General features: G+C 45.1%; 1 protein-coding gene across 31 annotated transcripts in view; it reads right to left on the bottom strand.

The window, feature by feature from the left end:
- The window catches only part of CACNA1C (calcium voltage-gated channel subunit alpha1 C), a 776856-nt gene that overhangs the window by 251302 nt on the left and 502398 nt on the right, over positions 1-23156 (bottom strand). For all 31 annotated transcript variants that reach the window (XM_019654082.1, XM_019654049.1, XM_019654052.1 and 28 more), the window contains exons 4-5: positions 16121-16260; positions 7525-7664 (exon numbers count right to left, since the gene is read on the bottom strand). In XM_019654082.1, coding sequence (XP_019509627.1) covers positions 7525-7664; positions 16121-16260 — 280 coding nt within the window. The remainder of the gene's footprint in view (positions 1-7524; positions 7665-16120; positions 16261-23156) is intronic.

Raw genomic sequence — 23156 nt, 5'->3', positions numbered from 1 at the left:
ACACACCCCTCCCGCCCCCTCCCCCACACACCCTCAGCACACTGCAGGCTTTCCCGCTGGGCCACAGCACACTGTGCTGGGAACAGTAATTGTGATTGCAAATTCACAGTGCTCCAACTTATCGAAGAGCAAATTTCAGGCAGGATAGCATCACTACTTTTGAACTATTGAAGTGTGAAAACACTCAGAAAAGTTGTTTTTAGCAGCTCTAATATGCCCTCAATGGGTCTGATTAATTGGTAGCATTAGCTAATCAGTGTGGCCCATTTCACGGTTACTAATCCCCAGGAGGGGAGAACCCATTTTCTAGGGAAAACTGCATTGCGGGACAAGAGTGGTTCACCTGGGTACTTGGGCACTTGGGTGAGTTTTTAACTTGTGCAGCAGGAAGCTTTAAGTCAGGGATCCACTCTGTCATTAACAATAAAAAAAGAGTGTTAGGTGTCTTGCAGCCTAAGATCTCTAGCAGAGTGCTGAGAGAAAGCAGGATTGCCTGACCTGGCCTGCGGAAGGGAGGCTGTGCAGATGGAACAGCGGAGGTCTTTGGTCTGGTCTGACCCAAGCCAGCTCTGCCACCAGCTTGTCGTGTCCAGGATGGGTTAATGGACCTCCCTGAATTCAAGATCCATCATCCATTCTGACACTCTTTAGGGGATTTATGAGACATTTAGCTGTTTCTCTGCAGTGCAGTCTTTGGAATGTTTCAGCAGTGGCTGTTTAGAAAACTGCCTATTGGCTTGGAATCCAGGACCCACAAGTCTGCTCCCTGCTGACTTTTCTCAGCTGGTTCTCACTACTTCTGTGTTCTTACTACCTCTTCCTCTGTAGTGGTTTGGTCCACCCATAGGCCTGGGCTGGCCTGCATTGGTGACCCAAACAAATGAGGTTTTCACCCTAAATGTCCTTCCATCTCCATCCCTACCTCTTTTACATAAACCTCAAGGCTCATCTCAAATACTATCTCCTCCTTAAAACTTTCCTGGGTGGACATGGTCCCTGGGAAACTTGTTTCTTGAATCTCTTTTGTTATCTATACTATGCAAGTCAAATAATCATACACATCTCTCTCTGGCATTTTTTGGTCTCAGGTTGATATTTAACTCTTGAGTATTCTTTATCTTTAAAGTATATCTGTTTTTGGCTTTATAGTGATCATGTCATATATTTCTATTTTACAAGTGTAATGTAATATAATGTAATGTAATATAATGTAATGTAATGTAATATAATGTAATGTAATATAATGTAATATAATGTAACAGCTACCTTAAGCAAGGCACTGTTTAAATGCTTTGCATGCATCAACTCACTTAGTTTTTCAAACAATATATGAAATAAGTTCTATTATTACTCCCATTTTACAGATGAGGAAACCAAGGCACAGAGAGGCTTAGTAACTTCCCCAAGGTCACAGAGTAAGTCAGTGGCAGAAGCCAGGAAGTCTGATTCAAGAGCTCATGCTCAAAACCATTATGTCTTAAGTCTTTCCTCCTGCCTTCTGTATGGTACCCACTCAGCAGATACTTGTTGACAGACTGGTACTGACTTGTTTTCAGGACACAGTTCTAACCTGAGCAAGGAAATTAGGAAGAAAGCGTTTGATACCTCTCCACACATGGTCTTCACTGCCCCTTCTCACTTCTCAGTAAGGAAGCAAACCCTTGTATAATAACAAGCTGTTTTCTATTCTGTGTACTTCCAGAAATAACACTTTTAACTGAGAAAGAGCTAGCCTTAGAAACTTCCTATCATAGGAAAACACACATCCATGCAGTCTTTAAAGCATCAAGTACCTTGACAGATGGTGACAGTGTCCTGTTTATTTCTATGTCCCCATTGCCCCACTTGGTGCTTGGCTCACAGAAAGTGCTCAGTAAGTGTTCGTGGTGAGTGGATGCTATTTCCCGAGGCTGGTGCTCATCTTGCATGGAGATGACTGTTCAATCCCCTGCTTCGTCAGATCAAGTCTGGGTTGCTGTGTGTTTTTGTCAGAGACCTCACAGAGCTAAGACACTTTCTCACCTCCCTCTGTCTGCTCCCTTTATTCAGTCTGCTCCTGAAAATTCTTCTCCAGGAGGGCATACAGAATTATACGGAAAGGAGAAAATGAGCTGTTGCTTATTGTTCCACAAACAAATGTATTTCTTACATAAACATTGCAAATACTGAATCACAACCCTCCCAACTTATTATTCACATTTGTTATACAACATTTATTATTCCATATGACTTGTCCTTGGGTGCACCATGCGTGCTTCACAGCACTTCTGCTTGGGAGAGTGGAACCTCATGAGCAGTGGGAACTGATTTCCTCTATTGTGGAAGAGTCTTGATGAAGCAAAATGGACAAATCTTGCAATTACACAGAATTTCACTAAAAGAATCAACTGATTTCTACATTCACAGTGAAATTAACCCCTAAACCATATAGTCTTACTGTGCACAACTCCAGGGCCACAGTCAGGCTCCTTCCCTTTCATAATTTCCTGGAATGCCCCCACTTGATTATCCTTCAAGATCCAAACCAATTGCTACCTCCTCCAAGAAGCATTTCCTGATTCACTCTCCTCACTCCCAAAAGTACAGTGCCTGGAAGCATACTTGAACTCATCACAGAACTCATCACATCTTATCTGAACTTTTTTGGAGGAGGAGGGACTTTCCAATTTTTGCTCTATACCATCAATTCTATGAATTTTTTTTCTTCTACACTCGGGCTCTTTGAGAACACACTTAGCACCTGACTCATTTCTGTATCTGATGTATGGCTAGCAAAATCTTACATAAATCAGGCACTCAATAGGTTTTGTTGAACAAATTAATAAATGACTCATGGACTTGTACCCTCGCAATTCTCTCTCCCCCTCCATAATTTGTGATCTTGATTCTAATGGTATTTAATACACATATGGACATTTAAAAAATAATGGCAACTTTTTGGGCTTAGTGTTACAAATCCCACAGACCACTCAATTAACTTATTTGTTATAAGAAATAACCACTTAAATGTCTACATATCTCCCATGTGTACACGTCAAAATTCATATATCTGCATATCACACAATTGTCATGAAGACCAAATAAGATAGAAGTAAAAACACTTTGAAAAAGCTAAAGAAAGCACATATAAATGGAAGGTCTTTTAGCATTAGCATCATTTTAGTGAGTCAGCTAGTGCTTTGTAACTGCTGTGTGTAGCACTGCCATTCAGCCACGAGAGGACTGTGTGACGAACAAAGATTTATCTGGCATTATAGATGCTGAGACATTAGCAGTGAACTAAACAAACATAAACTGTCCTCTTGGAGGTTATATTCTTGTGAGGCAAGGAGTATTAAGTAAACATGTAAATACATAGTATGACAGATGGTAAAAAACCATGTGGGAAAAATAAAGCAGAGAAGGAGCACAGGAAGTGTGAGGAGGCTGAACGGGTGGTGAGGGAAGGCCTTTCTGATAAGATATGTCAGAGAGGAGGTGAGCTGGCCAGCCACGTGGATAGCTGAGTAAGGGTATCCAAACAGAGGGAGCAGCAGGTGCAAAGGCTCTGCAATGGTAGTGAGCTCGGAATATGGGAGGTCCAGCAAGGACGTCACTGAGGCAGAAGAGGAGGGACCAAAGGGAAGGGTGGAAGGAGATGAGATCAGTCGGGAGAGGAGCAAGATTATGCAGGGCCTTATGGGACTCTGGGCCTCACTCAGTGAGTCAGGGGAGCCTTGCAGTGTTCTAAGAAGAGCAGAGACATGTATTTTAAGAGGACTATATTGGCTGCTGTGTCATGACTAGGTTATGATAAAAGGCAAAGTTCGATGCAGAGAATCCTGTTAGGAGGCTGCTGTAATAATCCAGGTGAGACATGATGGTGGCTGGCATGCAAGTAAATGTGGAGGTGGTAAGAAACAGTCCAATTCTTGGTGTATTTTAAAGGTATGGGTGATAGAATTTTCTGAAGGATTGGATACAAAGGGTGAAAGCAAGAGAGAAGTCAAAGATTCTGGGCCGGAGTAGCTGGAAGTATGAGGTTGACATTTATCAAGATGGGAAAGACTCTGGGAAGATTAGGAGTTCTGTTATAGATATGGTTAAATTCAAGATGCTTTTTAGATGTCTGATTGAAGAAATGGAGTAGGTAGGTAGGCATACAAATCTGGAGTTTGGAGGAGAGGTCTGAGCTGGTGACATACAGTTGGTAGTTATTAGACATGATAACCAGGGTCTGGGTGTAGATACAGAAGAGGTCTGAGGATTGAGCCTTGGAGCTCTCCAATGTAAAACAGATGAGAAGAGGAGGGGAAAATCAGCTAATAATTCTGAGAAGGAAAAACAAGTGAAGTAAGGGCAGAACTAAGAAAGAACAGTGTCCCAGAAGTCAAATAATCAAGCAAAATGGCACCAGAGAACTGACCACTGGATTCTGTAACATGGACATCATGGTGGTCTCAATAAGTAATGCTTTGGTGCAGTAGTAGAAGAGATAGCCTGAGTGGAGTGGATACAAGAAAGAATGGGAAGACAAGAAGTGGAGACAATAGGTAAAGGCAAGTCTTTTGCGGAGTTTTGCTGAAATATAAAAGGAGACAAATTAAAGTTATGCAAACTGGGAGAAGGAGGCATTTGTCTAGGTTTGTAGTCTAGATTTGATGACATTTTCCTAGATAATATCAACCAAATTAGTACAGTGTGCTTACTCACCTTGGTCTACATTACAATTTCAAAAAGTCACACACTACTATTCCACTGAGAAAGGGTAAAGGGCTGGATTAGTCCTTTCTTTACACTCCAAAAAGAGCTGTTCTCTACTGGCGACTCACAGAAAACAAGACACAGCCATTAGCCCTATGCATAAGCATGGAGGTACCTGCAAGGCTACCCACAACTGCAAAGCCATCTTAGTGTCATCATCTTTAATGACAAAAATATCTTCCTGAATTGCATGGCAGGTAATATCAGGACGTTACATATTTGTGGTGCTATCTCATGTCTTAATCTTCTTGATGAGAGAATTCCAAGAAGTGTGACCTCTTTCTGACCACCATAATACAGTTCTACCATTATTTAGATGCATATGGAGACAAAACTTTAGGAAGTTTTTTCTACAGTGACACCCCAGCCACTCTATCTAATCTAATTCTCCCTTTTAATGCACTGAAGCATGAGTGGCTCTCAACTGTATGCATCTCTAATCAAGAATCTCTGTGCTGGAGTAATTACTGTAACCATTCCTGTTAATAACAATCTCCTCACTCTCTTTGTGATAGATTGTACTATTTGTTCACAGTTTTTCACTCATGCTTCTCTGTAGGTACAGTATATTTCTTTGTCCCATTATCTTTGGGACAAAGATAGCCATGTGACTTGCTTTGGCTACCGGAATGTGAGCAGCTGTGATGTAAGCCATATTGGTGCAAAACCCTAAAATATGCTTGTGTGGTTTAGTTCTATGCCCCCCTTTGCAAGCATCTGCCCTCCGCCACGAGAACAACATGTCCCGCATGCTGGATGCTTCTTCAACCTGGGCTTTGGAATGAGATGAAATGCAGAACCTGGTCAAGCCCAGGGCCCACTGAGCCCAGAATAGCTGCAGCTGGACGACAGCCTCACGTACCATGAGCCAGGTGTAAGTGTTTCTGGTTTTAAGTCACTATGAGTGTGGGACTGTTTGTTCCTATATATACTGATACACTCTTTTATTAGATTGTTATTTTCCTCAAGAGAAAGGACCACATTCATGCCTTATGATATGTTCTCATACCCAGCACAGAGCTGTGAAATTGTGGGCCCCTAATAAGCACATACATAACAGGGTAAGATTCATTATGTCGCTTGGAGCTTGGTTGGCTGAAGTTTGGAATCAATTCATAGTTCCTGTCACTGACACATTGGCTGCACCATCAGGATAAGCTCCTTAAAGTCATGTTCAAAGTCATTCTCACCCTGCCTTCTCATCTCTTGATTTTGGTCTGTTGAGTTATGGCTGATTGACCAAAAAAATCCAAATAATTTAGGCTTCATAAAAGGGGAATTGGGTCTTAGCCAACACATACACTGTTTCTATTACTAGATGTCTCCAAGTGGTTAAGACCGAGTAGAGAGAATCTGCTCCAAATGTGCTTGTGTGGCTCAGCTCTGTGCTCACTTTTGAGTTTAAGACAGGCTGCAAGCTTCTCTTAGAGGCCTTGCTACAAAGAAAACAGTGTAACTCTGTTGTTTCCCCTACGACATTCAGCATATTCTGGGCTTCAGGGGACTTGGAATGTAATTGAAGAGACAGGATGTATGTGTAAATGTCTAAGACAATCAAGAGGTAATTCTTTATAGGAGGACATGTGGTATGGTAGGAAAGAGTTAGTTTGAAAGCCAGGTTATTGCTGGTTCTAGCCCTGCTTTGCTGCTGGTTAATTCAGTTACTTTGGGAAGATCTGTTCACTATTATGTGCATGGACAAAAAGGATTGAACAGATTAATATAAGGTCCCTCCCGTTTTGATTTTGTGACTCTAAGAGAGATCACCAAGCAGTATAATGTCACCAAGTGCTCCAACTCTGGTGCAGGTGTAAAGGACCTCTTTGTTCTCCTGTCCCCTGTCCCCATCTCCAAACTAGTTTGCTTTCAGCCTGGTCATGGGATCTCCTCTGCCTTGAGTCTTGGGCTGGATCTGATGGAGCTGATTTGAGAGTGTAAAGTCTCAGCAAACAAGTCCAGAATTATGCTCAGATACCACAAATTGAACAAGGAGGATAGGCTCTCCCAAAGCTGACTTAGCCCCCAGGAGCACCTTGGGCTGGGGTTTGCCCGAAGCTGCTGTGTTCAGTGCCTGGGGCTCATCTATAATGGACAGGCTTCGGGAGCACGTGGAGGGGGGCTGTCCCCATGACTGATGTCCTGATAGACAATGTCTCTCTAACGCCCCTTCTGCCTGATTGGGATTGCTGAACACCCTCCACCCCTTGGGGGAAGCCAGTTCTCATATGACAGGTGGAGTCCATAAATAGGGCATCTGAGGCTGGGGATGCCCCATTTGACATGAGAGGAGGAAGGGGCTGGAGGAAATGGCAAAACAGAACTTTTAGAACATCCACTGATGCTTTTCTGATTGTTCTTTGGAAAAATACAGAAAGTAGAGATAATCCCATTGGCTAAAATAGCCTGTGAGCCTTGGAGATTAGCTGTCCCTGCTCATCTTGCTCGTCTGCTGCAAATGTATTTAAATTCCCAGCCCAGAACCTTGCAGGGCCACAGGACTGTTTTCTCTGTGTGGACTGTCTTCATTTGGCTGTGTGACTGCTGTGATGTTTCCCCCCATGTATTTACAGGAGCTGGGACCACAGTGGGTTATAACGGACTCACATCAGAGTTGGGTTTTTTAAAGCAACGGAACTCATTAAAAGAAACACACACACACACAAAACACCTCCATTTATATAAAATCAGATTCTTCTGCAAAGTGCTCTTAGCAATTCAGCGAAGGAAAGCGGAAGGTGGTGACAACATAACATTGTAAACAAAAATAATGGCTTTACTTACTCGGGACTCCGGACACCAGCCGCAGGGGGCGCAGCACACGGAACGCCCTCAAAGCCTTCACGTCAAATCCAGCCCCCTTCCCTCCTAGGGCATTGGCCCCGTCAGCTTTGGTTGCTTGTTCTAAAATTGCACTAAAAAGCCTAGAAGAGAGGAAGGAGAAAAGGAGCTGTCAGGACAGTGTTTCTTTGCTGAGCTGGGCTCGGAATTCTCTGAAGGAAGCCTGGAAAAGCAGTTTGCAGCTGCCTCCAGCGCAGGCGCTAGTGAGGAGGTGTGTGCCCAGGAGGGTCCCTGAACATTGGAAATTGACAATCTGCCGGTGTGGGTATCTCCCCTGACATGGGCATAACCACCATCCAGCAGGTCTGAGACAGGCGATGGGCACGCCCTCTGCCATCATAAAGCTGTGAGAACACTTCTGGCTTTGTATGAGCTGGGCAGCCCTGGCCAGAGTGTAAAGCGAGGAAAGTGTGCTGCCAGGGCCCAAACCCTTTACAGTGCCCTCTGCCCCCTCCATGGTATCCTAGCTCCTGCCCTCATGCCGCCTGGCTGTCCAACTCCTTCCTCCTAACACCCCCTCTCTTTGATTTGTACCTGGGCAGAAATAAATGATCTCAAAAAATCTACTTTGTGCTGGCACATAACAGATGCTCAACAGAAATATGTTGAACAAACGAATGAATGATCAAATGGTTAAATGAGTAAGCTTCCAGTGGGAGCAAAACCACACATTAAGGCATGTAACTGAGGCATAGGAATTTCAGCTCTGCCACTCTGTGTTTATGTTTGTATAGTCATTACTCCAGCAAACATAAACACCTACTATGTGCCAGGTACTGTTCTAGACACTGAGACTACAGCAAAATAGACAAAGTACTTACCCTCTTGGAGCTTACATTCTAGTGGGGGAATCAGACAATAAACTAAATAATCAGTAAATGTAGATCACATTTAAAGAGTGATAAGTGATAAGAAGGCAAATGCTACAAGGGAGGGAAGTATGGAGTGGCCAGGTGGGAGGCCTTCCTGCTAGACATCAAAAGGCTGGGAAAGGAACTTGCTCCTTAGCTGATACTTGAGCAGAGGCCTATAGAAAGTGCAGAAGTGGACATAACTCTTTGAGAAGACTGTTCCAGGCCGAGGAAATGGTCATGGTTAGAGGGTCAACAAGTGGCAGGGTGGCTGGAGCAAAGCAGGTCAATGGAGAAGAGTGGGAGATGAAGTGGGAGAGGAAGCAGGGAACCTTTTCAGGTGCTTGGTTTTCTCTCTGAGTTGGAAGCTATTGGCGGTTTCGAGCAGGAGAGTGACATGATTCTTTTAAAAGAATCACTCGGATGTTGTGGGGAGAATAGCCTGCAGTGGGATAAGGCCAAGACAGGCTGCTGTACTAATTGAGGTGGAAGGCGTAGACCATATGGTGGTGCTGGAGAGGGTAAGAAATAGTCAGGTTTTGGATTTATTTTAAGATAGAGGTGACGGGATTGGCTGATGGGACTGGATGTGAGGTGTGAGGAAGACAGAAGAATAAAAGACCATTCTAGCAGTTTTGGTTTGAGCAATTGGAAGGGTGAGGTATGGTGGAATGGACATCAAGGGTTGTATTTTGAACTTTTTGAAGTTTGAGTTGCTGATTTGACACCTGAATAGATATCTTGAGTAGGCTCTATTGGGTCTGGATTTCTGGGGATGGAGCCCAGGCTGGAGACAAAGTTTGCTAGTTATATAGATTGTATTAAATTCAGATCTGATTTTAATTGTCTAGGAGGCTAGTATAGAAAGTGAAGATGTGATAGGACTGAGCCCTGGCCTCCACACTTGAGGGGTCATGGAGAGGAGAAACCAAGGAGAGACTGAGACAAGTGGCTAGAAGGGTGGGCTGCGAAGGAAATGGTTGTGAGAAGACAGTGGTTAACTGTGTCAAGTGCTGCAAATACAAGGATGGACCACTGACCACTGGATTTCACAACATGAAGACACTTGAGATCTTGAAAACAGGTTTTGGTGGAGTGATGGGGACCAAAGCCTAATAGATATAATAAGTTCAGGAGAGAATAGGAGGAGAAAGTGAAGATGGAGAATAGACAGCCCTGTCCAGTAGAAATATAATGAAAGCCACCAATGTGAGCCACATCTGTAATTTTAATTTTCTAATAGCCACATTGAAAAAGTAAAAAAAGAATAAGGTGAAATTAACTATGATAATACCTTTGATTTAACCCAACATAACCAAAATATTATCATTTCAATTGTAATAAATATAAAGAATTATTGAGATATTTGTCATTCCATTTTGTTCTAAATCTTTGAAATCTATTGCCACATTTGAGGTACTGAATGGCCACATGTGGCTGATGGCTACTGTAGACCAGGGGTTGACAAACTTTTGAGATGGAAGAACCTCCAGGGGTCAGCTAACTGCGGGTCACGAGCTACATGTGGGTCTTTGGGTACGTACATGTGGCTCTGAAGTAAAATTGAAAATGAAAATAAAACTATCATAGTTTCATTTATAAAATCTTTAAAGGATATTATTCTCATAAGGGTGATTTCATTAGTTTTATGGCTCTTGCATAATTTTTAAAATGTTGTGAGGGACAGGATTGGCTCTTCCAGGGGTTGGCAAACTTTTGAGATGGAATGTACCTAAAGAGCTGCATGTGGCTCGTGAGCTGTAGTTGGCCAACCCCTGGTATAGACAACTCCACTGAGGAATTTTGCTATAAAAGTAGAAGAAAAATAGTGGTTACCGGAAGGGCATATGGAATCAAGAGAGTTTTGTTTGTTTGTTTTTAAATGGAGATACGACAGCACTTTTACATGTGATGGGAATCATTTAACAGAGACAGACAATATGTCAATGCAGATGCCTTAGATAGAGGCAGGAAAGTTTATCATGTTCATGTAGGGAGGCACATTACAGGGGCATGGATGTGGTTATCAGAACACACGAAAGTTCTCTTTTGATTGCATCTGTTTCCCAGGGAAATAGGAGCAAGGTCATCAGATGAAAATGTGAAAGGAGAGGAGGTACTGGAAGTTTGAAGAGAAAGGGAAAGGTATGAAGGAATCATCAAAGAAAGTGGAAGAGTGAATGAGTACGGACATATAGTAGGACTGCCAGGAGTCCCCGTGGGCCTTGTGAGGCTGGTGGTCACACATGTGAGAGGCTCATCAGCTCAGCTCTGTGTATTTCTCTATTTCTTTAAGTGGCTCATCTTCAGGTATCAAACAGATCTCCATCTAGTTAGATTTGACTAGGGTTGGTGAGCAAGATAAATGAAGAGAGGAATAGAAAGTTGGGTATAAATGCAAGTGAAGGATTATAATGGCATCTCAGCTGGTTGGAAGGAGGAGTGCCCTTAATGGGGGGAGGAACAGAGAAAATGAGGCTGGAGGAATGGATTGTTTGAATTAAGTGCTAGAGGAGTGAGCTGGAAAGATGGGTGGTATTGTTTAGAGATTAGGGTTTTTGCCTTGAGATTATAGTTATGGCAGGATATTGGCTATAACCATGGGAGTGGACAGCTGAGGTAGAATGGAGTCAGGGTCCCTAGGGAAGAAACTATCAAGAAAACTAAGAAGCTGCTAGGGGTGGGGACAGGAGTAGTGAGTGTTGGAAAGAGTGAGAATGAGCTAAGAGCTCTTGTCTTCAAGGAAGAATGGCTCATAGGTGTACAGAGGGCTGCAATAGGAAGTGGGACTGGAAGGGTCTGATGACACACACTTCAAAATTGGAGGGGTTTTTTTTGGTGGGGGGAGCCGTGGTCTGAAAGCAGAAATAAGAAGAAAGCAGGGCCACTCTCCTGACCCCTGAGGGGTGGAATGAGGCATCTGGGAGAGAGGTGGCCACCTCTAGAGACTGCAAGGCAATCAGTCTCTAGAGCCAGAAAGTGAAGGGAGTGATCAGAATGAAGCCAAGGACTCAGGGCAGCACATGGGCCACATGCTCTGTAAATAAAGTTTGACTGGAATTTAATTACACCCATCCTTTACATATGGCTGTTCTCTCCACAGAGTTGAACAGTTGGAACAGAGACTGCATGGCTTGCAAGGCTGAAAAGTTGTACCTGGCCCTTTATAGGAAATGTCTGCAGCCCCTGAATGGGAACTGGACTGTGGGGAACACAAGGCACAGTGGGAAGTATTTAGGAGTGGGGTGGAGAGGGAGAAGGGGTTGAATCAGAGGATGCACAGACCATACGTGAGGGAAGTCTAGAGTCTGGGCTTTTTGTGGTAAGCAAGAAGAGAGAAAAGGGTATTCAGGGGCAATTTCTGTCCTTTGTATCTCAAGATGATTCTACTGATTCACTGTAAGCACCATGTGTGCTAGGCTATGGCCTGTGGTCAAGAAGGAAGCTCGGGTATCAGAAATGGGCCCCCATATCAGACCTGAACTTGGGGCGAGGGCAACTTCATTTTGAGGACTAAGCTAGAGCTTTAAATGACGCATGCTCCAATGTTGGATCCGGAACTGGGAGACTGCAGCTGAGGGCTTGGCTCAAATTCAGGCAGAGTCCAGCAATGAGAGATTTGGTCTAGGTTAAGGATTTTCAAACTGTGTTCCATGGAACTCCTCAGGGACTTCTTGGGCAGTGAGGCCAGAGATGAATGACTGGGGTTCTGGCCCCTTTCCCCATATTTAACAGAGTGGCTTCCCTTTGATCTGTTTAACTCATTGGTCCTCTGAGTAAGGCTTTTTTTGAATAATGGGTTCTACAGCTAAAAGTATTTTAATGACCTTGGCCAGATGACATCTAAATTTTCTTTCTGCTTCTTGATTCTTTCACCTCAACTTGGCAATTTGATGGTTTCACATGTTAGCTGGCGATGCCTTGAATCCCAGGCAGAGGTTGCCAGAATGGGGAAGCAGGCTTCTTTCTCCACAGAGAAGTGTTCTTTCCATTGAAGCCTAGATCACTGAAATGGAGACCAGTTTGCAAGTTTGTCAAACAACAATTCAAATCCAAACCAGATTTGGTTGCTAAGTATTTCCTGGAAGAAAGCAATATGCTTATCAGAGTACAAGATGTTCACAAAATATTATTCAGTGAAGGGGGTGGAGATTAGACAACTTTCTTCTCTTTTAACCCCTGCCCCAACTTGATGCAGGCTATTTAAGAAGTGTCCACTTTTAAGATGTGGTACATATGCACAGTGGAATACTACCCTACCATAAGAAAAGATGAAACAGTGCCATTTGCAACAACATGGATGGATCTTGAGATTATTATGCTGAGTGAAATAAGTCAGACAGAAAAAGTTGAGACTCATATGACTTTACTGACATGTGGAATATAAAACTGAAAGCAACAAAGGAACAAGACAAACAAAGAAACAAAAACTCATAGACACAGACAATAGTTTAGTGGTTACCAGAGGGTAACGGTGGGGTGGGGTGGTAGATGAGGGTAAACAGGGTCAAATAAATGGTGATGGAAGGAGAACTGACTCTGGGTGGTGAACATACAATGTGATATATAGATGATGTGCTACAGAATTGTACAGCTGAAACCTTTGTAATTTTACTCATCATTGTCACACCAATAAATTTTAATTTAAAAAAATGTAATTTGGAAGGGGTTAGCCAATCCAGGATTGGGCCAGGGCCTGCAGGGACTGCTGTTTCTCCTTGATTAGATACTGTAAAGGCGAAACCATTGCCTTATACCTGCCAGTCCCTAAGGGCTGGGTTCAGGTGCGGATGCTTGGGCGTACTTCTCTAGGAGGTGTGTCTGGCAGTTCCTTAGCTGGGCATTAAAGCTGTTGAAAGAAGAGGACAGTGAGGCTCTAGAGGGCCCAGCGAGTCAGAAAGGCAGGGCCGACATATTGGGAGGAAGAGAGATTAACAACGGCCTTAGCGGCAGCAGCACGTTGCCTCCATCTCCAGCAGGTGGAGCTACTGAGGACACTTGGGTTCTCAGGGTGGGTGTGGGGAGGTAGCTCACAGAGGGCTCTGAAGTCCTCTTCACATTTGCTCAGCAGTCCCATTTCTCCATGGTACCAAGGAGGCAACTTCACTTTAGGAAGGAAATGTGAAAGGTCAAAGGGGGGAAGGAAATGCCTCTAGTCACGGGCCACCAGAATGGCAAGACCGAGGTGAGACAGTGGGTCTTAGCCGGGCAGTGGGGCAGCAGGCATGCGCACCCACCTATCCCTGGGCAAGGCAGACTCCCCTGATGTGCAGGAGGCCAGGACAGACCTCCCCCTAAGTAGCTGCGGGGGCTGCCAAGGAAAGCAGATATTTCCCAGGAGACACAAGGGAAACAAAGGGATATTCATTTAATTTTGTAAAGGCATCAGGAAAAGGAGGCATGGCTGAAGATAGGTGGCTGAGCTATACCTTGTGTGTGTGTGTGTGTGTGTGTGTGTGTGTGTGTGTGTGATTTTTGAGTTAAAAGGAGGGGCTGAGATTTAGGCTGGATGGAAAGCCCCTAAGACCAATACCCATAGGGAAGAAAAACTAGGTGGCAAATATGGCCATGTGTGCGACTAATGGGAAAAAAGACTCAGAGGGTCATGTTGAACCACAAGGTGAGCAACTGCTAGCATCATAACTTCTGCGGCTGTAATAGTCACCTAGATGCATCATTTGGAAGCGTGCCAAACCTGGATGCTTCCCTCTCCTCATCACCCCCATGGCCTGGACACCAGAGTGATGTGACTAGAATCTGGGCTGACCTCACGAAAAGTCTGCCCTCTGTGGTTGTGGGTAGCAGCAGCAGCCCAAGGGATGCAGCAAGGGCTAAACAAGCTGGAGATCGGCAGGGTTGCCCAGTGTGCAGCGCGTGGCAGGGCACTCGCTCCCTCCCTCCCAGGGGTGCTATTTGATGCCTACTGGTACTTCCTATTCCCACCTCCCATGCTGTAGTTAAGGCTGTGAATAGGTCACAGAATCGTATGTAGTCAACGCTGACTCACTCTTAAACTTGAGAAAAAGATGTAGCGTCTCTGCCTAAACAAAATGAGTCCCAGCAATGCACCCCCACCTCTCTATTGGTCCCAGAAGCACTGGACCTCAGCCTGGGGCTCTTTTCTACACATGTGTGAAAGGCTCTTGGGAGACTGAGGCTTTGAGAAAGATGCTGGATTTAAAAAGGGTTTAGGGGCATTTGAAACAACCCATCTTAAAGACCTTTGCTATGGTTTACTGAGTTAATTCAAGGCATTTTTTAGTCACTCTTGGTTGATTCTGGCATGAACAGAAGCAGCACCATCTCGTCTATAGCTGCCTCCTCACTCTGAGTCCTCTGGAGCCAGGTCTCTACCTGGCAAGTGCTCTAACTTTAGTGCTCCTCATGCCACCCAAATATCCCTGATGCTAATGTGGCTAAAGGGTGCCACTCATTGGTCAGGCAAAAAAAGGCAAGAAAGGAAAAACCTGAAAACAGTTCCAAGCAACGCTAATAAGCCATCCAGATGGCCTGAGACAAGGAAATAACTTCTAAATGATCTTGCTTTGCTCCTGAATTATTTCCTGCAAGAAAGGCCAGACAGGCCATGATATCATGAGCAGTGACTGCTCTGGAGAAGTCACAGGGGCCTAGGGGGACAGCACAGAAGGATTCATGAAAACAGCTTGCTGGGATAAGAGCCTAGTGGTGTATTGATCTTGGCACTGAAGCCAGTTGGGACTCTGAGGGCGTAAACACACAAGGTGGCCACGACTTGATCACTCTGGGATTAAAGTAAGAAGAGACAACTCAAAGAAGCCAGCTCATTGCTGAAGTGGAAGCCCCCGCAAAGGTGCCAGCCCTTCACAAAACAGATGAGGTGTTGGGACTTCATCAACTATGTGCTGATAATTACATCTCACACAGCACATGAAGGCTTGTTAGGGACAAGTATTTCCTAGAGAATATTTTGTGAAGTTACTAATTCTTTCATAAGGAGATCGTCCCTTTTAAATTTGATGTGAGATTCCTTACATAGCTTTTTATTAAAAAGCACATATTGACTGGTGTCGTCTTATACTGAAGTGCAGCAGAGTGTCATGGGAAGGTGTATTTGATTGGGGTCTGGTCACTCATCACCCAGGTCCTTCAGCGTTCCCTGTGTTCTTCTCACCCACGTGTCTTGAGTGGCCTGGTTTCTTGGGTCACAAACAAGGCCTGCTGTAGAGGTGAGGGAGGCATCCACGGCTCTTGTGTGCCAGCGCCACCCCCATGCCCATGGACTGCACACTCACAGGCATGCTGAGCTAAATTTGCTCCATGATACTGTAGGGAAATTGGTCAGAGGAACTGTCAGGCCAGGTGTGGTTGGGTATGGAATACAAAACCCGATGCAGAGTACTCCCCTTAGGTGCATGAAGGAGCCTTGGATCCATCAAAAGCACACAGGTTCGACTCATGTGTGCGCATGTGTGTGAGCACATGCGTGCATGTGGTGGCAGTGGTGTGAGGTGTGCCTAAGTAATAGCTCCTCTCCCTTTAGAGGAACTCTGAATCCAAAGAGATATTTAATAGATCTTCTCATCCTGCCTGAAGCCCAGTGCTGCAGTGACCAAATCAAGTAGAGATATAAATACAGAAGGAAAAAGAGGTATGTAGTGGTTGATGACAAGGATGAGGACAGGGATACAAAGGGAAGCTACACTTACCCTACGACCACAATTATGAAATCGAGTAAATTCCAACCGTTGCGGAGGTAAGCATTGGGGTGAAAGAGAAGTCCATAGGCTATGACTTTTAAAAATGCTTCCACAGTAAAAATGATGAGAAAGAGATATTCCACTCGTTCCTAGGAAACAAAAATAGAAGAGAGAGAAAAAGAAAATCATTAGATTGGATATTTATAAGGTTCTACCCCCCTGATGGGTCCTGAAAAAAAACACACTGTTACCCAATAAAAGTTAAAAAGAAAAGAAAAGTTTATAAGGTTCTGCCCCCGCACATCTCACATGGAGATGGAGGAGAATGATGCCCCACTGTGGTAGGATCTAGAGGGACACTGGTTGGGGTCTCCCTCCCCTCCCAAGCCAAATTACCAACTCCACAGTCTGCTCCACTGTTAGAGCTCCAATCCTCTGGGTATTGAGGGTTTGTTTTTAAGTCTTCGAATGTCTTCTGTTAAAGTGTGAATATTAGGGTGGTGGAAAAATGACACATTTTTGGGGAAACACCTTTCTTAATCAGTGTACATGTTGTACCTTCTCAGAAGAGAACTCATAATGTCTTGATCTAAAGGGAAACGATGCCTGGACAGAGAAGGGTGCTGAGAAAGGGAGTGAAACAGAACCATGAGAAATGTGGGCCACGCTTTCAAGATAACAAACCCTGAAGATAATAGATATGGTCTTGGGGAGTGTACTACCTGAGTTCTTTGAAATAGAGCAAAAACACAACTGTAAAGAAATCGAGACATTGAAGATCTCTTAACAGCAGCTGAAACAGAGGCAAAACTGCTCACAAACATGGATAAAAAAATTTGAACTCTCTCTCTTTCTTGAGAAAATAAAACTCTTTGACCAAAGACATAGACCGGGTCCTCAGTGAAAATCAGCATTTCCAGGATGGAGACAGGCACTGGGGTAGGGGTGGTGAGTGGAAAGGCTCATTTCTTTTTTCACAGGGCTGGAGGTAGGTAGTCTTTCTCCGCCTCTGCCACCTGAAGAGGGATTTGCATTTACCGCTGCAGCTCCTGTCCGTGGGAGCCCACATTGAACAGGACAAGCTCCCTGGCTCTGTTAGAGCTAGCCAACTCTGCGCCGGTTCCCTGGCTTCCCTCACCACTGACTGCTCTCTCCCACAACCTGCCCCAGGGCAGAGCTTTAACGTCCCCCGCCAGGTGAAGGCTGCCTGGATGCCCTCGTGCTCCACTGCTCCCCACTGCAGCAGCCCCACTCCATCTCTCACTGGACCACAAAACACCAGTCCATATGGCATCTGGTCACAGGTCCTCCAAGCAGGATGGGCCACTCCACAGCCTCCAGGAAGCACTCAACTCAGAACCTCCAGACCTAGTTTCCCATTCTCTACTGGGCCAGGTGGAGCTCACTGAAGACCTCCAGGTCCCGCCCACATTAGGGAGAGGGGAGGGGGCATCTCGCAGGAAGGCTTTCCTCCTCCACCTAGCCTGCTGGAAGGGTGTTCCAAGCCTGGGGTGGGGTGTTGGGAACCTGATGGGTAGCTCTGCAGGGAAAGATTGGCCTATACATGCCCCTGTGCTCCCTTTTTCTTTCTGAATCCCCATTTACTGAGTGCTGGTCTCACCTCTGGATAAAGTAGTTTAAGGATGCAAAGGTAAAAAATGCAGAATTCTTGGGCCCCACCCCGACCTACTGAAGTAGAACTCCTGGCTATGGAGCCTGGAAGTGTGCATTACAGACAATTTCCAGGTGTTTTTGAGGCACCTGAAGTTTAAGAACCACTGGCCCACGTGCTGATGGAGGCTCCGGTCAGGGAGCAACTGTGGGAAGTGAATGGACAGGTCGGACTGAATCAGAATCTCAGAGGCAGACCACCCATCCTTTATGCCCCACCCATTAGAGCATCAAGAAGTTGGTCTGGGGATATGGCTGCATGGGGGCTATGACCCAGCTACAAATCACAGGGTGTGGGAGCGTCAGGTCTTTTTGGGTTAAAATGAACATCAGGATAGTGTTGAAAGGGAAAGCATGTTATAAGGGCACAGTGCAACCTGAGGAAGCTTGTGGAGATGTGGGGGGGGGTGGAGCACCATCAAACAGCCACACAGCCCCCATCCCCATGAGGGTCAGAGCTCTCATATTTAGCAACAGATGACAGAGCCACCTCCTCTGTGCCCCAGAAACCTCCATGGAAATTCACAAAGTTGAAGTTGGGATGAGAAGGCAGAAAAGGAAAGGGAAACAGACATAAGTTGGGTATCTACTACATGTCAGGCACTTTCATGTGTTCACATATGTGTTAGTTGCTTTTATCCATCCATCCATCCATCCATCCATCCATCCATCCATCCATCCATCCATCCATTCATTTTCAGTGTGGAACAACCAGTTGAATTATCTGAAAGTGACTCTGGAGCTCCCTCAAGATTGTCTAGACAATGAGCTTTCTGAGTGAGGTAGCACCCACGCTTAGAGTACCTCCTCTCCAGGTAAGGAGAACAGTAATATCCCAAAGGCTCTGGGAGCCCTATGTGTTGGCAAGCAGGCATTCCAGATAACTCCTATGAACAGCTGGCACCCCCAACCCAGACCGCTTGGCACCAAGCAATCTGTTTATTCCTTCATTTACAAGGCTTCTTTGCCTTGTTTGATTTCCCTACAATGAATGTCAGAAAGCCATGGGGGAAGAGGGGTCCTGCTCCTCTCTACTGCAATGTAGACCCACGCTGCAGGCCAAGTGGCTTCCTGGGCCTGACACACGCCTTTGTGAGATGGGAGGCTTGGGAAACCTGTGGCTTCTCTTGTGGTCTTTGGCCTTTGTAATTCTCCCAATAAAGCCTGTTTCTTAATTTACATCATGTGACATTTGTCCCACACCCCTGGCACATAACAAGTGGAGGTCCAGAAACACATTTGACATGACAGTGAGTAACTCAAATTTTCATGAAGATATTTATGTGCTGGGTGCTGGAGATTTGAGAAAAGGGGCTCCAAAACTGACCTTTGGTAAGTTGGTACAACGAATCTCTTGGTACAATAAGGACAAATGGACAGATGATTCCATAAGTAAGTAAGCGATGCTCTGGAGGCAAGCGCAGCTTTGCTATTTATGGACTTCCCAAGCTTCTGAGATGAAGCTTGAAGGATGAAGAGTTGTACAGGGGAAGAAGGTGGGGAAAGGTCAGGTATTCCAAGTGGAGTAAGAACTAAGGAGAGGGGAAGTATGGAGAGCTTTAGGAAATGTAAACATTTGATTTGGCTGGAGTGAAGCTATGAGAAAATGGGGCTGGAGGGATGGGTAGGAGCAAGATACCCAGGGGCTGTGTGGCCATGCCTGGATGCTTGGATTCCATTCTGAGGAGGCTGAGGACGGCTGGATCAGGTGTGCACTGTAGTCTGGTACTGCCATGGAGCATGACGGTGATGACAGGGGTGGAGGGGGGGGGCGAGTGACCCATGCAGAGATCATGGAGGCCTGAGCTGTTAGTAGAGACAGAAGGACTGGTTGAGAAGTAGGTGGATTTGAGAGATTCTTTATAAAAGATGTAATTTGATTTCTGGTTGCACTTAGGGGTTCAAGGAAGAGCCAGTGAAATAAATGTACTGTCCCCTCCTTGCAGTTTTGAATGTGGCGACTCTGAATGTTGATGACTCTCGCTGTAGTAGAGGACTTGGAAGAGGAAGGGGAAAGAGACATCAGTTCTGGATTTGCTGAATTTAGGGCACTCTGTTGGTGATCAGACACACAGAGGTAGGGCTCAGAGGTGTGTTCAGCCTCCTCACTTTAAAAACTAGGATACTGATAAGATATGAAGGTCAGGGGGGTACATGCTGAGGACAGGGAACCAGATTTCCTGACCTCAGTCCCAAGGTCCGTTTGTCAGGCTGGCCTCTCTGGGTGCCAGGAACCTTTCTCACTGGTCCCCACTTATCCCCAAAGACACAACTGGGTCATGCTAAGTTGTCTAAGGATCTGAGATAGAGCTGAAAAGGGCCCAGGGAGTCAGTAAGAAGGGCTGCGGACATGAATCCAGAGGCAGGGCAGGTGCCTGTGGTTGCTTAGTCTGGACATAGCCATCTGCACAGACTCATCCTGAGAAGCAACGCATCTACTCTGCCTTAGGGGCATGAATGCCTCACAGAATTAATTCCCACAAACAAACAACCCCTAAATCTAAAAACAAACAAAAACACTTCAATAAATGAAACAGTTTAGTTGACCCTTTCAAAACATGTGTTATATTGCCACAAAAACATCTAAGGGCAAATGAATGAAGTGGAGAAGAGCGAAACTGTCAGACTATTGTCTTCCCACTGATGCCTCGCTATCCGGTCCTGTGAGTCCACTCCTTTGCAGCCCTCCTCCTGCCTGCATCCCAAGGCCAGAGCTCTGTGTGCCCTCCTGAATCCTGAGGGGTCCCAGAGCTCTTTGAGAATGCACCCAATAATCAGCATGTGAGCCCACCCTTTCTGTGCTCTTGGGAACCGGGGAACTTTGGAATCCAAGTCCAACAGACTAAGATTCCCATTTCTACTATTCCGTGTTGGGGTTGGAAAGGATAGAGGAGGTATGAGAAGTGCAGAAGAGAGGACAAATCATGGGGCTGAGGCAGGGGAGCACCAGACTCTCAAAGCTGCGAACAGAGGGAGCAGGATTTCCTGGGGCCCCTGGAGGACTCCCTCCCCTGATGGAGGGTAAAGCCCTACCCATCTTGGGGCAGTGATGACTTCACTTTTTCAGATGGCTCCTGTCTTTCTTCTTCCTTTCTATCATTTTCTCTTCTCTCCAGTGCTATATCCTTCTTATCATTTCCTTTCCATCTTCTTCTCCCTTTCTTTCCTCTCTCCCTGCTCATTTCTTAGGGCTACGACTGGCAGCTGGGGGCCCATGGTCACAACCATATCTGAAATATTTAGAAGAATTCAGTGGAGAAAGCCTCAGTTCCCAGGAATCATGATGTCTTCTAAACACAAGCTAATTGGACACTGATGAGTACAGGCTTTCTTAGTTTTCCATTTATCTTTTCATGTACACATGTCCTGCCTTTCAATTACATCATAAGCTTCTAGAGGACAGAGACTCAATTATCTTTTGATGCTAATAATCTAGATTTTGACACCAGCTGACTGAATATCTTTGGGCAAATCACTTACTTCTCTGGGTCTATTTGCTCATCAGTAGAAGAACTATTGATAGTTAACCATTTAGGAAAAAAATTCAGTGCTGCAGAGAGCCCTACATTTCCACAGTGCTGTTTGGGAGCAGTTATAGGTTAAGGGAAGACTGGGGAAGTCGAGCTTTGGCTCCCCTAGCTATTGAACCAGAGCGACGCCATTTTAACTCACAAGCGAACTTGTCTAAAGGTCCTAGCACAGTTGAATGGAGTCCAGGGAGCCAATTTGATGGGGATGTAGATGGAAAATGCACACAGAGAAGAAGTAGCTACCTCTTCCTGACCAATCTGGAAGGCTTTTATTGGCTCTGGCTTCTGCATAAGATTTTATTTGAGAAGAGGAATCATTGATTTTTGTGTTTTTCTTGGCACTTTGAATACCACTTCCATCTTGGAACTTTGAACACCACTTCCAAAGTGGTAGATGACATCCAAATTATCTCCAGAATTCTATGGCAAGTGAGGATGCTGGTGCCTGGTCTACGTGCAGTTCTACCTAAGGCACTGTCAGATTCCAAGACATGGCAAGGAACAAAAATCTCCTTTCCTCATCATCTGATAATCACCATAAATGCAAGTGGATTTTATAATAAAAAAATCCTTCATTATGCAATTATTAATATTTGTGTTTTGGAAGAACACAGAACCCTTGTGAGCAGAAGCCATGTCAGGGTAGAGCTCCTAGGACAAGGACAGTCATGGACAGCCTACCATGTCTATTCAGGTATGCACATTTCTGAGCACACACACACACACACACACACACACACACACACACACACATACTTGGTACAGCACGGCGATGCCCACAATCTGTACAGTTTACATCTGCTACATAACAGACCAGAGTGTGAGAGTCTCTGTGCACCCACTTAAATTTATGCAAGTGTATTTATTAAAGCTGCCAAGAATTCTACACCAAACAGAATTGATGAGAAGCCCAATCATACAATTCCAACTCAGTGCAAGATGCAAAGACAATAATAAACACAATAACAATGCTTCAGGTAGAACCCTGTATTCCAGATTGTTTCATAATGTAAGTACCATTCAGTCTGACCTCAAATTATAGCCTCTTGCCTATTCTCTAATGAAGGGAGACAAGGAAACTGGAATACTATAGTTCCTCATTCTCCAATTCTTCATTCATTCATTCATTCATTCAATCACAAATATTCCTTGAGGGTCTGCTCCACCCCACACCACTTGCCACATTGCCCTCTTAGGACATTTGATGGAGTTGTAGAAATAAGAAGCTGGAAGGACCTTCAACAAGGACGCACATTCCAAGCTCCTCATTATACAGAAGTAAGGGGACTTGTGCAAGGCCACACATCTACCACATGTGATGAGCACGTGGGTTTCCTGATGACTGGTGGGTGCTCCTGCTGATACAGCACAGTGGCCTCTGTCTGTGGGACTGACTAAAACCCTGGGTAACTGGGCCCATCAGGGACAACTGGGAAGTAAAGGGACCAACATGGTCTAGCTGGAAGGGTGGGCAGCAGTGATCCTCAATCCTCCTCCCTCCTGGGGCCTCTAGTGGTGTGGAATTGCAGCCATTAAGAAGCCTTCCTTCCATAGTGGATGGCTGGATAAACATAATGTGGTAAATATATACACAATGGAATATTAGCCCTAAAAAGAAATGGAGCTCTGACACAGGCTACAACATGGATGAGCCTTGAAGACATGGTGCTCAGAGAAAGAAGCCAGTCAGTAAAGGACAAATACTGTGTGATTCCACTTCTTTGAAACACCTAGAATGTGCAAATTCAGATACAGGAAGTAGATTAGAGGTCACCAGGAGCTGGAGCGAGGGAGGAACTGTTTCGGGAAATGAGAACTTTGGAAATAGACAATGGTGAGACTTG

This window comes from Hipposideros armiger, unplaced genomic scaffold (assembly GCF_001890085.2).
Source record: "Hipposideros armiger isolate ML-2016 unplaced genomic scaffold, ASM189008v1 scaffold_213, whole genome shotgun sequence".
NCBI lineage: Eukaryota > Metazoa > Chordata > Mammalia > Chiroptera > Hipposideridae > Hipposideros > Hipposideros armiger.
This window is presented reverse-complemented; position numbering and strand designations above follow the sequence as displayed.